We start from the raw sequence: 13,975 nt of genomic DNA on the forward strand, positions 1-13,975 counted from the left end.
CGAGCCGGTCAACTTGCGGAGGGAACACGGGAAGGCGCGGGCCCTGGGGAGGGAGTTCGGAGAGCCTACTCTGAGGAGCACGCACTGCTGTGCAGTGGAGCTCCACAGCCAAGTCCACAGCGACCAGGCCCGCACTGCGAGCACCTCAGGGGAGGGAGGGGCGCGCGAGGATACCGCCCATTTCTTTGGAGGCAAGAGTGGGCACACGGCCGCTCGCTAAGTCCCTAAACCGTACAGGGTCATTTATAGATAGTCTTCGGACAGACGCCGTCACTTCGTAAAAGTCCACGCCGGCATCGCGGACGCGGGAGGACGCGTGACGAGAAGTGAGTGCTCCCTGCCCGGCTCGACCGAGCTTCCGGCCCGGAGACAGGCTTCCTCCTACGTCACGGCCCCTGCGACCCCTAGCGGCGCAGCGCCGCGGGGCCCCGGCGGGCTACGCCCCCGTAGTCTGGCGGGCGGGACTTCCGGGCGGCGGGACTTCCGGCAGCTGAGTGACGGGCACAGCATCAGCATCAGCGGCGGCGGCTGATCCCTGAGGCGACAGCGGCTGCGGCGGCGACGAAGGGCCGCGGCCTGCGGACCACGGGCAGCCGGGGCGGGCGGGCGCGCCGGCGGACAGCGGGCCGCGCTGGCGGCTGCGGTGGCCACGATGATGGAGATCCAGATGGACGAGGGCGGCGGCGTGGTCGTCTACCAGGACGACTACTGCTCGGGCTCGGTGATGTCGGAGCGGGTGTCGGGCCTGGCGGGCTCCATCTACCGCGAGTTCGAGCGCCTCATCCACTGCTACGACGAGGAGGTGGTCAAGGAACTGATGCCTCTCGTGGTGAACGTTCTCGAGAACCTCGACTCGGTGCTCAGCGAGAACCAGGAGCACGAGGTGGAGCTGGAGCTGCTGCGCGAGGACAACGAGCAGCTGCTCACCCAGTACGAGCGGGAGAAGGCGCTGCGCAAGCAGGCCGAGGAGGTGCGTGGGCCGGTCGCGCCGGGGCCCCGCCCGGGGACCCCCGCCCCGCCCCGCCCGGGGACCCGCCCTCAGCCCCCGCCCTGCGCGGGCCCCAGCTCCCGCCCCGCCCAGCCCACCAGTGCCCCCGAGCCCGACCCGGGGGTGATCCCGACCGGGAGGTGGGCCCGACCCCGGGATGAGCCCGACGAGGGAGTGAGCCCGACCCGGGGGAGAGCCCTGGCTCCCTCCTCCTCTTGGCAGGCTGCTCCAGCCGGGAGCCCCAGCCCTGAATCACCTGGAGTCCCTGGGGGACCTTACAACCTTAAACCTTCCCGGGCCTCCTCTATATCCCCCTCTCATTGCAGACGCCAGTTCTTTTTGCTTTTGTGTGTGTGTTTTGCGCAAACGTGTTCAAGACCGCAGTTACTACTTCTGGTTGCTGCAATTCTAAACCCTTCCAGGAAGGCGATTTATGGTCTTAGGGATCTGCGGCCAGAAGAGGTGTTGTCGGATCTTTTCCGTGCCTCTCTGACCCAGTGTTTTGAGGGTCGGTGACTTGGGTGAATTTGGTGACTGACGTAAACACATAACCAAAGCCATGGTTAGGTTGCTTTTCTTGCATCAGACGAAAGACTCCAGGTTTCTGGAGGCGAGTGCTCTGTTCTGTGGTTTCCTCCGTTGGGAAGATAGTCAGCTTATGTGGGAAAGGCTGAGAAATTTCACTGTGGCTTCTGAGAAGATAAAAGTAGAATTTTGAAGTATTCAGTCGTCCTCTCGGATACCTCCATAGCCTGGAGCTCACTTATTTGTGAACCGGTTAGAAGAGTCATGCATTGCAGGGAACACCTCTTACCTTCATTCATTCACTATGAAATACTTAGCCCCATTGGCAGAGCCAGGTGGATTCGGGGGCCCCGGGTTCTCCTTCCTACTTTGCGTCTGTGACCTTGTCCATGTCGCCTGCCCCTCTTCCAGATTTTGATTTTCCATCAGTCATATGAGTCGGCTGCCCTGGGTGATCTCTAAACCCTGACGTTCTGATGTTCCAGGCACTAGGTGATGCTCTTTGCCTTATGAATAGGAAGTTTCTTATTAAATGAGTTAAATTTCTTTTTAATTAATTTGGGTTAACATGTTTTTTATTTTAGTATTGAAATGGAAGATTGCTTCAGTATCTTGGCGTTTTCTGAAGGCAGGGCAGTTTATGTCCTCTTCGTTTGGTTTAAAGCTTGTTTATAAAATTCCACCATGCCTTGTGTTGTCCCTACTTACAGTGGCTTATTTTGCTCCTGGGTTTTCCATCCATCTGTCAAAAGGCGATTGCCTATTGATAGGGATGCCAGGCTCCACCAGAACTGATTTAGGACTCTCGACTTAAGGGGGTGCAAGAGCTTGTGGAATCCTAGAGTTCAGAGTGGCCCTAGGCATTTACTGGGGAAAGAACTGGCCTGGACTGGGGGTGGGCCAAGGTCACATGGTCTAGAAGAACCAGGCCAGGACCAAGTCTGCCCTGACCCTTGACTTCCTTCCATGTCATGCTGCTGTGGGAGGGCACAGAGCTGCACCCCCAGGCTGGAGCGCTGGGGCTCCCCTCACTAGCCTTGGGCCAGTGGCTGCCTCATGCTAGGCAGCACCGCCCACTTCTCTGACTGCTCTCAGCCGCCATTTGATGCCTCACTGAGGTTTTGAGTAGGTTTGTTTTCTTTTGTCCTGTATCTGTGTGGTCAATATAGTGGAAGAGAAGAAACTAAAAGGAGAAAGATGGACAACTTTCAGGTTGAGAATCCTAACGTTCTAGCCTAACAATTAGCTCTGTGTGGCTGAGGCCCCTGCTGCTGTGCTCAGTTCAAGTGTAGCCATGACGAGAGTGCTTCTGGCCTTCCCGCTGCCGCCCCTGGACTGAGAGCCGGGTGCGCGGGCAGCCTGGGGAGAGTGCCCTGGTGGCCGAGCCCCGCCCCGCCCCCGCCATTAAGAGATGCTGAGCAGGGCCACAGAGCGCAGGAGCGCTTGGCTGGTGGGCACGCAGGCTGTGATCTGACGCTTAGGATGTGCCCTTGGAGAGACTTCATGTGAGGTTACAACCAAGAAAAGGGCCAGGGACTTCCCTGGTGGTCCAGTGGTTGGGACTTGGCCTTCCAGTGCTGGGGGCGCCGGTTTGATCCCTGGTTGGGAGGCTAAGATCCCACATGCCTAGCTGCTAAGAAACAGACATAGAGCAGACAATATTGTAACAAATTCAAAAGACTGAAAACCCATCCAGGTCAAAAAATCTTTAAAAAGGGGCGGGGGGGGGGGGGGGCAAACGCTGTAACCATTTTTGCACTTGAGCTCATTTACTAAATCCAGCAGACAGAAAAGACCAGTATACATGGTGGCCTGGCTTCTTTTTGCAGACGGGGCCTGAGAGCAGAGATGAGGGCCTGAGACCCGGGAGCTGACCCAGCCCCGGCTGCAGGCGCGTGTGTGATGCAGAGTGGCTCCTGCTCTGGGGTCACCCTGCTCAGGAAGGCTTAGTCAGAGCTGGGTAACCTGAGCCGCTGCAGCCTTCTGAGCACACGGAATCTGCAGAGTTAGAGGGAGCCTGAAGCAGGGCAGACGCCCCTGCCCCACACTTCTTGACCATAAAAGTCGCAGTGAGAGATGGCGAGTCTGTTCTGGCCCCCAGGTGGCTCATCCATGGGAGTGACGGTAGCTAGAGATGGTGGGGCCCGGGAGGGGCCCCAACCCAGATTCTGCAGGCTCTTGAGTGCCAGCCTCGCCTCTGGGAGCCACACACCCTCCAATCCATCTCCCCCTTTCTGGCTGCCCTGGCCACACGGCACCCCCTGTAAAGCCAGTGGGTTGCCAGAGGTGGCACATTGCTTTCATCTCAAGTGCCAAGTCCCATGATGGGCTGTTGTTTGTCTGGAGAATTGCGGCAAGGCCGATCTAGCCGAGTCAGGGAAGAGCACCTTGACTGGGTGGCCTCGGCTGGCCAGCGTGGGGCGCCGCGGTCTCTGACTGTGAGGGTTTTGTCCTTGTCATCAGGGCCAGCAAGTCCCGCTCAGACTTGCAGGGCCAAATGGATGCTGCTGGCTTCTGAAACCTCTACAGAGATCTTAAAAATGCTGAATCTGCATCCCATACAACGTGTTTAAAACCCACTGAGTTCTTTCTCAATGGGAAAGAAGGTTGGAAATGGGCATCTGATCAGGATGGCCAGGAGCAAGTGGGCGGCCCAGGCAGCGCTGCCCACGGTGGCCGCAGGGAAGCTCGGGCCGAGGCCGTGTTGTCTCTGATCCCGGGCAGCGCAGGGCTCAAGTGCTGGGTCACAGAAGGGCAAAGTGTCCGAGAGACAAGGTGTGGTTTTATTAGCCTTCCTCTGCCTGAAAATCTTCTTGGCCCTAAAGAAACTACTACTGACACACCCCCTCCTCCTCATCAGGGACTCCAGTGCGGTGAGATGGGGCTGTGGGTGTTTGCTCAGCATTTATAAGCTAGGAAGTTTATTTCTATCCAAAACTGTGTGTCGAATCACCTTGTACAAAAGTAAGGCTTTTCACTGAGAGTTATTTGTACAGCATGAAGCTGGAGGGGGCAGAAGCCATTATCCGACTCCACAGTGAGGCTCACTTGGCATTTTTTCATAAGTGAATTAATATACTGAATCAGGAGGTTTTCTTCCTACGTGCCACATTACAGACAGTAGACTCACCCCTGCTTGGACAGGTGAGCAGTTTCTTCTTCTGCCATGTTGTCGTGTTAAAGCAGTTATTTTTCAGTTCTTAGCTTTTACTAGAGGAAGCCATTAAGATTTGGTGCCTGGAGCTGCCTTGCATGGTCACCTCTAAATATTGGTCCAGTAGAGCTCTACAGTCACACCAGACTCTCCCTAAACATGGAAACAAGCAGGCCCCGCAGGGCGGAGAGTCTCTGCTTCCTGCTCAACCAGGGGCAGTGCCCTTCTGGTCCTTCCTGCCCGAAGGTCGGGTCCCACAGAGATGCCAGCTGCCCCTGCGTGTGCGCCCGAGGCAGGAACGCGGCTCTCCTCTGCTCCTGCCCCGTGCTGAGCCGTCTCGTTCCTGGAGGGCAGGGCCACTCTCTGTGGTTTTCAGCCATCCGTCCATCCATCTGTCTGACACAGCTCTGCGTGAGGACGAAAATTTCTGCTGTGTATGTCCACACAGGACCACACACTTTTCACGTGTGGCTCAGGTGCCTGAGGATGAGTTTTTATTATTTTTATGTAATTTTAAGTTTCAATAGCCACACGTGGCTGAACCGGGGAACTGGGCAGTGCAGCCGTGGATGGTGTGGCTCAGCTGTAAGGGCAGGCAGGAAAAATTCTGTGACTTGTTTCATAGCCTCTGGTAAGAAAGGAGGGGACTTAAAAGGGGGAGTGTTTTTCCTTCAGTGAACATGTTCTACAAAGAGAGGAGACCCCAAAGTGTAGCGGGTTTTGAAACAGGAGAACAGAAGAAAATATTAATGAGGGAAAAAAAAAAAAGGGTATTCTAGCTATTTAGGAAACAGCAGAGAGGTGATGAAATTCTCAAGAGGCTGAGGAGAGGTCTGGAGGGAATCCCCAGCACCTCGAAAGCAGCCTGTGCACACAGCTCACGGTTAGACCTTGGAGCCCCGCCTTCTGTTCTGTTCTTTGTGAGGTCAGAGCACTAAACTGTAATGTTTAGTGTGCAGTTTGGGGACTTTTGACACGTCTACACCCGAGAAACCATCCTCACAGTCAAGATGACGCTGACCTCCACCGTCCCCAAAGTTTCCTGCGCCCCTGCCCCCATGGTCTCTCCCCGCTCCCCCGCCTCCCCAGGTGACCACAGCCTGCTCTCTGTCACTGTAGATTCATGTGCACTTTCTAGAACTTTGTTCAAACGGAATCCTGCAGTATGTGTTCTTGTCTGGACAGACTTCTCTCACGGGCATAACAACGTGAGGTTCACCCGGGTTGTGGTCCTTCTTTCATTTGTCCCGTCCTTGCCAAGTACAGCCCGCTGTGGGGTGTCAATCAGTCCCCTCTGGAAGACGGGCAGGAGAACTGAGTGGTTAGAATGCCCTGGTAGCTGGCGGGGTGTCCCAGGAGGGTGTCCCTTTCACCAGGGCAGGGAAGGCTCACCCCCCATGGAAGAAAACATTCGCCAACACCCAGAGCCATGGAGTCATAAGTCAGTGACCTTCGCTGAGCCCCTCACGGTCAAGAGCTTTGGGGAGCACCAGGTTTGGCAGAGCATGGCTCCAGCGGCAGCTTGTGAGACAGGGTCGGTGCACTTGGATTCTGATCTTCAGCAGCGGTGGGCCCCCGGCCCTGCCTCTGCTCCAGCGCCCTGGAGGCCCTCCTTCCGCTCAGCTGCAGCTGGGGCTCCTGCCCCTTGACCCCGTGTGGCCCCTTACAGCCCCCTCCCCCAGCAAATTGGACCCAGATCCGGGCGGGTCCCCCAGCGTGAGACCTCGGGCTTGCAGTGTGCACTTCCGGACACAAGACTGCATCCTTTGGTCTGTCCCGTTGGGCTGAGTGAGAGGGAGGTAAAAGCCGAGCAGGTTAGGAAGTTGAAGTTTGTGTAAACTGCTCGGAACGCTTCAGAGAGCACAACCTACTGGAGAGGAACTTCTCCCTGGGAAGTTTCTCCCAGACCCAGACACTTAGTTTTCATCTTATCTTCCTCTTCATTTCCTTCCTCTGGTAACAACCATGTCATATATAGTAAAGAAATGGAATATGGATTTCAACATGCAAAGTATGTATTAGTATTTAACATAAAATACTTAAATAAGTGTATAATGTGTTAAAGTGTGTAGATTTCACACACACACACATCTTTCCTGTCTGTCTTACCAGCTCTTGAAAATCTGTGTGAATTAAACCAATGCCATTTGTTGGGATTCCTCTCAGGCAGATGCTGACCCAGTGGTCCCTTTAGCCTCAATGAAGAATCTTTGCTTTTTCTGAAATGAATCCAACCTAGTGCTTGGGTTCCTTCCCACTGGCCTGATAGCAGGGTGCATGCGTGTTAAGTCACCTCAGTCATGTCCAACTCTATGCAACCCTATGGGCTATAGCCCACCAAACTCCTCTGTCCATGGGATTATCCTGGCAAGAATACTGGAGTGGGTTGCCATGCCCTCTGCCAGGGGAGCTTCCGACCCAGGGATCGAATCTGCGTCTCTTATGTCTCCCGCATTAGCAGGCAGGTTCTTTACCACCGGCGCCACCTGGGAAGCCCAGCCTGATTGCAGACTTGTGTCTGAAGCTTGAATGCAGACGTGCCCTCCCTCCCTCTCTCCCACCTGCCCACACTGCATTTTAGACACAAATGGTAGCAGTGGAGGGATATGGGAAGAAAGCCTGGGAAAAACCTCTGAGGTGTGAGGTCTCACAAGTTCATCACGTCAGTGAGCATCCGGTAAATACTAGATTGTGACAGAAGTCGCTGACAGCAGTGGGCACTCACCGTCGTCTGGAGAGGGGTCTCCCCCGGCACAGGGCCTGCACTGCTCTGCCTGCCTGAGATCAGACACCCCAGAAGAGGCTTTATCTTTTGGAAGTGCACTCTGCACCTCACCCTCAGGAAGGAATTACATGCAAAAGAACAAAATCTTTGATTCCTGTTGAGTATATTTCAATTCAGCCAGAATTGAATTATCTCCTGTGTGTGACCCTGGCCTAAAGGACATATATAAGAGGGAAGGATTGGAGTTAATGTCTTAATTTACTTTGGCTTTAAGTAAAATAACCCTCTGTTGTGAATGTTACCAGAATTCTAATGACCGTGCTACAAGGAGTGATTGCCTAGTAATGTCTCTCGTGTTCTGAAATTGGGGGTGCTGGCTTCTGTTGTCTTAATTTTGTATTTGACACGAGCAGTCAGTTTACTCCTTAAGCTGGATTTTATGTATAGACTGGGAAAAATGCTCTCGACCCATGGGACACTGAGAAAATCTTCCTTGATTCCTGGATTTTACAAGAGCCCACACCCTCAGATTACTTCAGTATGTACCTTGAAATTCACCAAAAAGCAAATTCCAAAAACTAAAGCTTAATTTTAAAACAGAGCCATTTTTTTTTTTTTTAGTGGGAGGGAGGGGAAAGTATATCTTAGAAACAAAAGCTTCAAAGGGAATTGAGTGGTAAATTGGTATTTAGACGTGGGAATCAGGGGTTTCCCAGCTCAGCATTCCAGGTTAAATCACCCTGATGCCTTTTCCTCAACTGTCTGTTGTTCGTCGTTGCTCTTTGGGGCCAAAAGATTTCTTATGAGATGTTTTTGAACCTCTGTGTGTTACTAGGTGCTAAGTGACACTTGGAATAGTCTTGGTTGGACAGATGACATTTCCAAACAAACTCAGATCTGTGCTGCGTGTAATTGACACATGTCATTGGTGTGTGTCTTTTTCACTTGGCTCTGGCCAAGCCTTCTGGGGGTGTCCCGAGGACATGCCACGTGTGAACCGTGTCTCAGACGAGAGATTCATTCTCTTTCACCATCCAGCACCAGGCCGACCCACTCAACCCAAATGCTGTCAATTAAGACTTTTATTCTTCTCATTCCCATTCATATTGGATAAATTGAAATGGCCATATTCAATAAATGGAAAAATGTTTAGCTTTCTTACGGAAGACTTGTTTATAGAACTAACTTACCCTGTGCCCCACCCCTGAAAATTCTTGACTCTCTTAAATCTTAAGCAAATGATCTAGGACTTCCCAGATGGTCCAGTGGCTAAGACTCCGAGCTCTCAATGCAGGGGGCCTGGGTTCGATTCCTGCTTAGGGAACTAGCCTCCGAATGCTGCAACTAAAGATCCTGTGTGCTGCAACTGAGACCCAGTTCTGCCAAATAAATAAATATTTTTTTTAAATAAATGATCTGTAAATACAAATATGTTCTGCTTCCTTGAAAACATCTATTGAATCTTTGTGACTTTAACCCAGTTAACAGAGTTCCCTCCTGACCCCTTGCCCCGCCTCCCCCAGCTGCTATCTCCTTTCCTCACTCACTTCGCCCCCAGCCCCTCGAAGCCCCTGCTTCATTACACCAGTTGCTTCTCATTTGTCTTACTTCATCCCAAGTCTAGCCCTGAGGGTTGCTCACACAAAGCAAAGATTGAATAGCTGCACCAAGAGACTTCCCTGGTGGTCCACTGGCTAAGACTCCCCGCTCCCGATGCAGGGGCCCAGGCTCGATCCCCGGTCAGGGAACCAGATGCCACAACTAAAGATCCTGCATGCAGAGATGAAGATCGAAGAGCCCGTGTGCCACACCCAGCGCAGTCAGATAAATAAAGATCAATGTTTTAAAAATCAGTAAAATAAATAAAATGATCTCTAAATAAAAGTATGTTCTGCTTCCTTGAGAACACCTATTGCACTTTTTGTGACTTTGGCCCCGTTAGTAGAGTTCCTTCCTGACCCCTCTCCCCGCCTCCCCCAGCTGCCTCCGCTCATTCTAGAGAACTGTGATTTTCAACCACTTGTCCACACTCACTTCACCATCAGCCTCAAAGCCCCTACTTTATCCCACCAGCTGCACCCCATTTGTCCAGGGAATTCTTACTTCATCCCAAGTCTCATCCCGAGCGGTTCCTCATGCAAAGTAAAGACTCAGTACCTGTTTAGTCTTGGCCAGGCACTAGTCCTTCACATTATTTATCCCTCATAATATTTGACGAAGGTGATGTTGGATCTTCCATTTCAGTTAAAGAGATAGCTTGCCTCTTCATTAACTAAAATTACTGTAATAATGTAAGAGTTTTTTCAGAAGAAGAAAGAGGACATCTTTCAAGCTTAGAGCAGCGTGTTGTGTGTGTGATGCTTTCGTGGGCGCAGAGCCCCCGAGGTGCCCCTAGTCAGCTCTGTCTGGTTCCAGGCTGACCTCCAAGGCAGTGGGCAAAGAATGGCTCCTCCACAATGCCAAGTGTGGCGGTCGTCGACCCGCCAAGGGCCTTCAGCGTCCCGGTGCTGGCCCAGCCCAGCAGAGAGGCCGAGGGCTGGCCCTCTAGTTGGCAGAGGTCCCCCCGGGGGTTTCTCGGGGCTTCTCATTCATCTGGGGAGATGCTGCCACCCGATGGTGATCGAGAAGCGGATGAGCTGATTTATGGCGTGACCAGGCCTCTGGGGGCTGTCAATCTGCATTGGATTTTTTTCTCTCAAATATTTTGTTTTAAATCAAGAACTATTCAATCAAACACTTACTGAGCTTCCCTGGTAGCTGGTAAACAATGCAGGAGGCTCAGGTTCTTTTCCTGGGTCAGGGAGAGCCCCTGGAGAAGGGGTAGGCCACCCACTCCAGTATTCTTGGGCTTCCCTGGTGGCTCAGCTGGTAAAGAATCCGCCCGCAGTGCGGGAGACCTGGGTTCAATCCCTGGGTTGGGAAGGTCCCCTGGAGAAGGGAACGGCTACCCACTCCAGTATTCTGGCCTGGGTCGCAGAGTCAGACACAACTGAGAAGCTTTCACTCACTCATCAACTTTTCAGGCAATAATACTAGAGCAGGTGGCCACTTCCTCCTCCGGAGGATCTTCCTGACCCAGGAATCGAACCTGTGTCTCTTGTGTGGCCTGGTTGGCAGGTCAATCCTTTACTACCAGTTCCACCCGTGGACTGAGGAGCCTGGCAGACTACAGTTCATGGGGTTGCAAGAGTCAGACACGACTCAGCGACTAAACCACCACCAGCACCACCTGGGAAGCCCCTCTGTGTTGGGTTTTAGTGATCACCTATCAGGACGGATCTAGAAACATCTCACTGACCCTCTTAACAATCTGGTTTCTCTTAAATCGTCTTTTGTTTCAAAATCTTTTTAGCTGACTGTCAACTATGAAATGCAGGTAACAAGATGCGATACAGGTGGAATTGTAGGGAAATGATTGGCACACAGAGTGCTCTTCTTTGTGTAAAACCTTGGTGTTCCAATTTGGACGCAGGACCGGCGCTGTTTACAGGGAGGGAGAATTTCCCTCTTTCCGCCTCCCCCCTTCCTGCTGCCCCATCCCACCACTCTTCACTGGCTCAGGGTGAGATTTCCCTTCCTCCCAAGTCCAGCCCTGAGCATTTTGTCGTGAAAAGCAAGGACCCCTTCCTGAGGACCAAAGAACTGATGCTTTCTGGCAGGTAAAATGCTGATTCAAAAAATGCTTGCTAAGTCGCTTCATTTGTGTCCGAATCAAAAAATAAACACAGTAAATGCAAGGACTTCCCTTATGGTCCAGTGGCTAAAACTCTGTGCTCCCAGTACAGGGTCCCAGGTTCCATCCCTCCTTGGGGAATTAGATCCCATATGCGGCAACCAAGATCGAAGATGCCTCGAATACCCAAATGAGATGCAGCACAGCCAAATTAATAAGTATATAAATAAATAAATAAGTGATTGAGGATGACTCTCCATTTAATCAAGAAGGATTATTCCCACAAGTGGGAATAACCAAGAAAGTAGTGATAAGGAAGACTGAAGAAGTGGACTGTATATTATCCATTAAAAGATGCTATAACACTGCAAGTTTAAGGAAACCTTTGGTTACTGGATCAGACATAGACTGAAATAGTCTTAGAATCTAACAGATGACAAAGTACCCCTCAAAGCCTTAAAGAAAGGGTAAATTATTAAGTAAATGGTGCAGAAGTAAGTGAACTTCTATACTGCACACAAAGTACATCCTGGGAAAAATACTTGCAGCATGGAAGACAAATTCTTGAATGCATCTAATAAGTCCTTACAAATTGTAAGTAAGGGCCTGTAGCAGAAAGTTGGACAGAGGACATGATGAGCTGTGGACAGGGGAGCCTGGTGGGCTACAATCCACGGGGTGGCAATAGTCAGACACGACTAAGCGACTAAACCACCAGCAAAGCAACCTGAAAGTCCAGCAAGAGGCAGCGCTTGTTGTGTAGACTCTGCCCTGCACACACTCACCCTCAGGGGAACATACATACAGCTATCAGAAGTGGGATGGCAGATGACCGCTCTTGGTGTGGAACGACATGCCAGCATAGACGAGGGAGTGAGTCAGGTCCAGATACTGTGTACAAAATGACGGCCCGTCCAACACAGACACGCACACGGGAGTCTGGAAGAATGTCTCCCTGTTTCATCTGACGCTGTCTGGATGCTAGAATTTGGTTTTGTTGTTTAATCATTGATAGCACAGCAGAACTATGTTTGTTTTTTTTAAAAGTTCACTTAACACTCTCATATGATTTTTCTGTAAAAGTATATGTTTTTATCATTTTTTAGTAATAAGAATTAAAATTACCCAATTTTAAAAATTTATTTACTAGTCAGTTAATATCATGTCTGTTCTTCATATGCTGGTCATGACCACAGTCATTCAAAACCGCTTATTGTAGTTTTTCGTGCAGCTGCACCATTTGTGTGGGTTTTCATGGCAGCAGGTATATTCTTCATCATTTACTTGACTTAAGTTGCATATGATGTCATCAGTGCAGATTTTCCTTCTCACTCCCTTCCTCGGTCCTGCCCTCTTTGTCACTGCTCTGGGTGAGGCATCCTTCGGGCAGGAGTCCCAGTGCTTTTCAGCGCAAGACCTCTGCAAAGCTGCTGTGGGGAGAAGCGTCTCTGGGGCCCCGAGTGGGGCTGAGGGGCTGAGTGCACGTGTTACGGGAAGTACGGCTGTGGCCACCGTGAATTCATCAACTCCCCCAGACACCTGAAACCTGGAACCCACAAGCTGCTTCACATTCCCATCCCCTGAAGCCTCTTGACGTCCTCAGAACCCAGCTGACGTGTGTGCTTCCTACAAATGAAATTTGTTACTAATATTTCCATTTTCCATGTAGTAAAAGCGAGGTTTTAACAGCTCCCATCAGGGCTGTGGCCGGGCTATGCGTCCTGGGGGGCCCCACCTGGTCCATCCCCCGGGACCAGAGCCCGCCTTCACCCCAGGCTGTCAGAGTTAAGCTCAGTCTCCTCCTAAGAACATTTAGGATTTTCTTTTCCTTTGTGAAGTGCTTTCTTCTCACTTGATCTGGGAATAATCTTGCTCAGAAAACTACCACGTAAGGTGCAGATTCCAAATCCAGACCAACAGCCCCTCTCACCGTTTTTAAAAGAATCAGCAGCGCTGAGGGTTGCTAATTATTCCACAAATGATGGCATCCTGAGCTGAGCAGTGACCGAGATACATGTTAGGAGGGCAGTACGCCTGGCCTCTTTTAGATGCTCTGGATTGAAAGGAATCAGTTCAGTCTTTTGCACAAGGACCAGCTACATCATTTGTGGGGCTCAGTGTCAAACTGGAAGTACAGGCCTCTTGTTTAAAAACTATTAAGAGGGACTTCCCTGATGGTCCAAGGGCTAAGACTCCGTGCTCCCAATGCAGGGGGCCCCTGTTCGATCCCTGGCTAGGGAACTAGATCTCACATGCTGCAATTAAAGATCTTGCATGCCACAAATAAGACTCAGTGCAGCCAAATAAAAAATTTTTGGTTTTTTTTTTTTAATTGTTTTTAAAAAATCAAAAATAAAAACTATTAAGAATTTCAAGGTTAAAGTGAGCGTATGAGCGTGTGGGCTCTTCCGGCTTCAGGGCCCTGAGTGACTTCCCAGGCAGCTGGTCAGAAGGCCGTGGTGTCCACTCTTGGGGAGCTGTCTGGCCCTCCCCTCCCCCAGGGCCACTGAGGGCGGTGGACGGAAGGAAAGGGACTCTGGGGTGGGGGGCCCACATTTCGAGTCCAAGCCCTTCCCCTTCTGAGGGGCCGATGTCATCTGACCCGCCCATGTTTACGACACCTGCTATTTCTCTTCCTTGCACGTATAGAAATTTATCGAATTTGAAGATGCCTTGGAACAAGAGAAGAAAGAGCTGCAAATCCAGGTGGAACACTATGAGTTCCAGACCCGCCAGCTGGAACTGAAGGCCAAAAACTATGCAGATCAGAGTAAGTCGGAGCCAGAGGGAGGAAATGGTGCTTGAACGCACTTGTTGTCCTCAGCCCTGCCCCAACTGGGAGGGAGGTTGAGCTATGAGAGCCGCATTTCATCTTCATTGTGAGTCCCTTAGTTATTTGTTTTCTCTCTT

The 13,975-nt window shown here is 51.4% G+C and overlaps 1 protein-coding gene across 8 annotated transcripts in view; it reads left to right on the forward strand.

Annotated features, from left to right (window-relative positions):
- Nucleotides 1–576: 576 nt before the first annotated feature.
- The window catches only part of MAPK8IP3 (mitogen-activated protein kinase 8 interacting protein 3), a 42,462-nt gene continuing 29,063 nt past the window's right edge, over nt 577–13,975 (forward strand). For all 8 annotated transcript variants that reach the window (XM_061152511.1, XM_061152515.1, XM_061152512.1 and 5 more), the window contains exons 1-2: nt 577–970; nt 13,715–13,835. In XM_061152511.1, the coding sequence (XP_061008494.1) occupies nt 653–970; nt 13,715–13,835 (439 nt within the window). In that variant the 5' untranslated portion in view covers nt 577–652. The remainder of the gene's footprint in view (nt 971–13,714; nt 13,836–13,975) is intronic.

This window comes from Dama dama, chromosome 10 (assembly GCF_033118175.1).
Source record: "Dama dama isolate Ldn47 chromosome 10, ASM3311817v1, whole genome shotgun sequence".
In the NCBI taxonomy this organism is placed as follows: domain Eukaryota; kingdom Metazoa; phylum Chordata; class Mammalia; order Artiodactyla; family Cervidae; genus Dama; species Dama dama.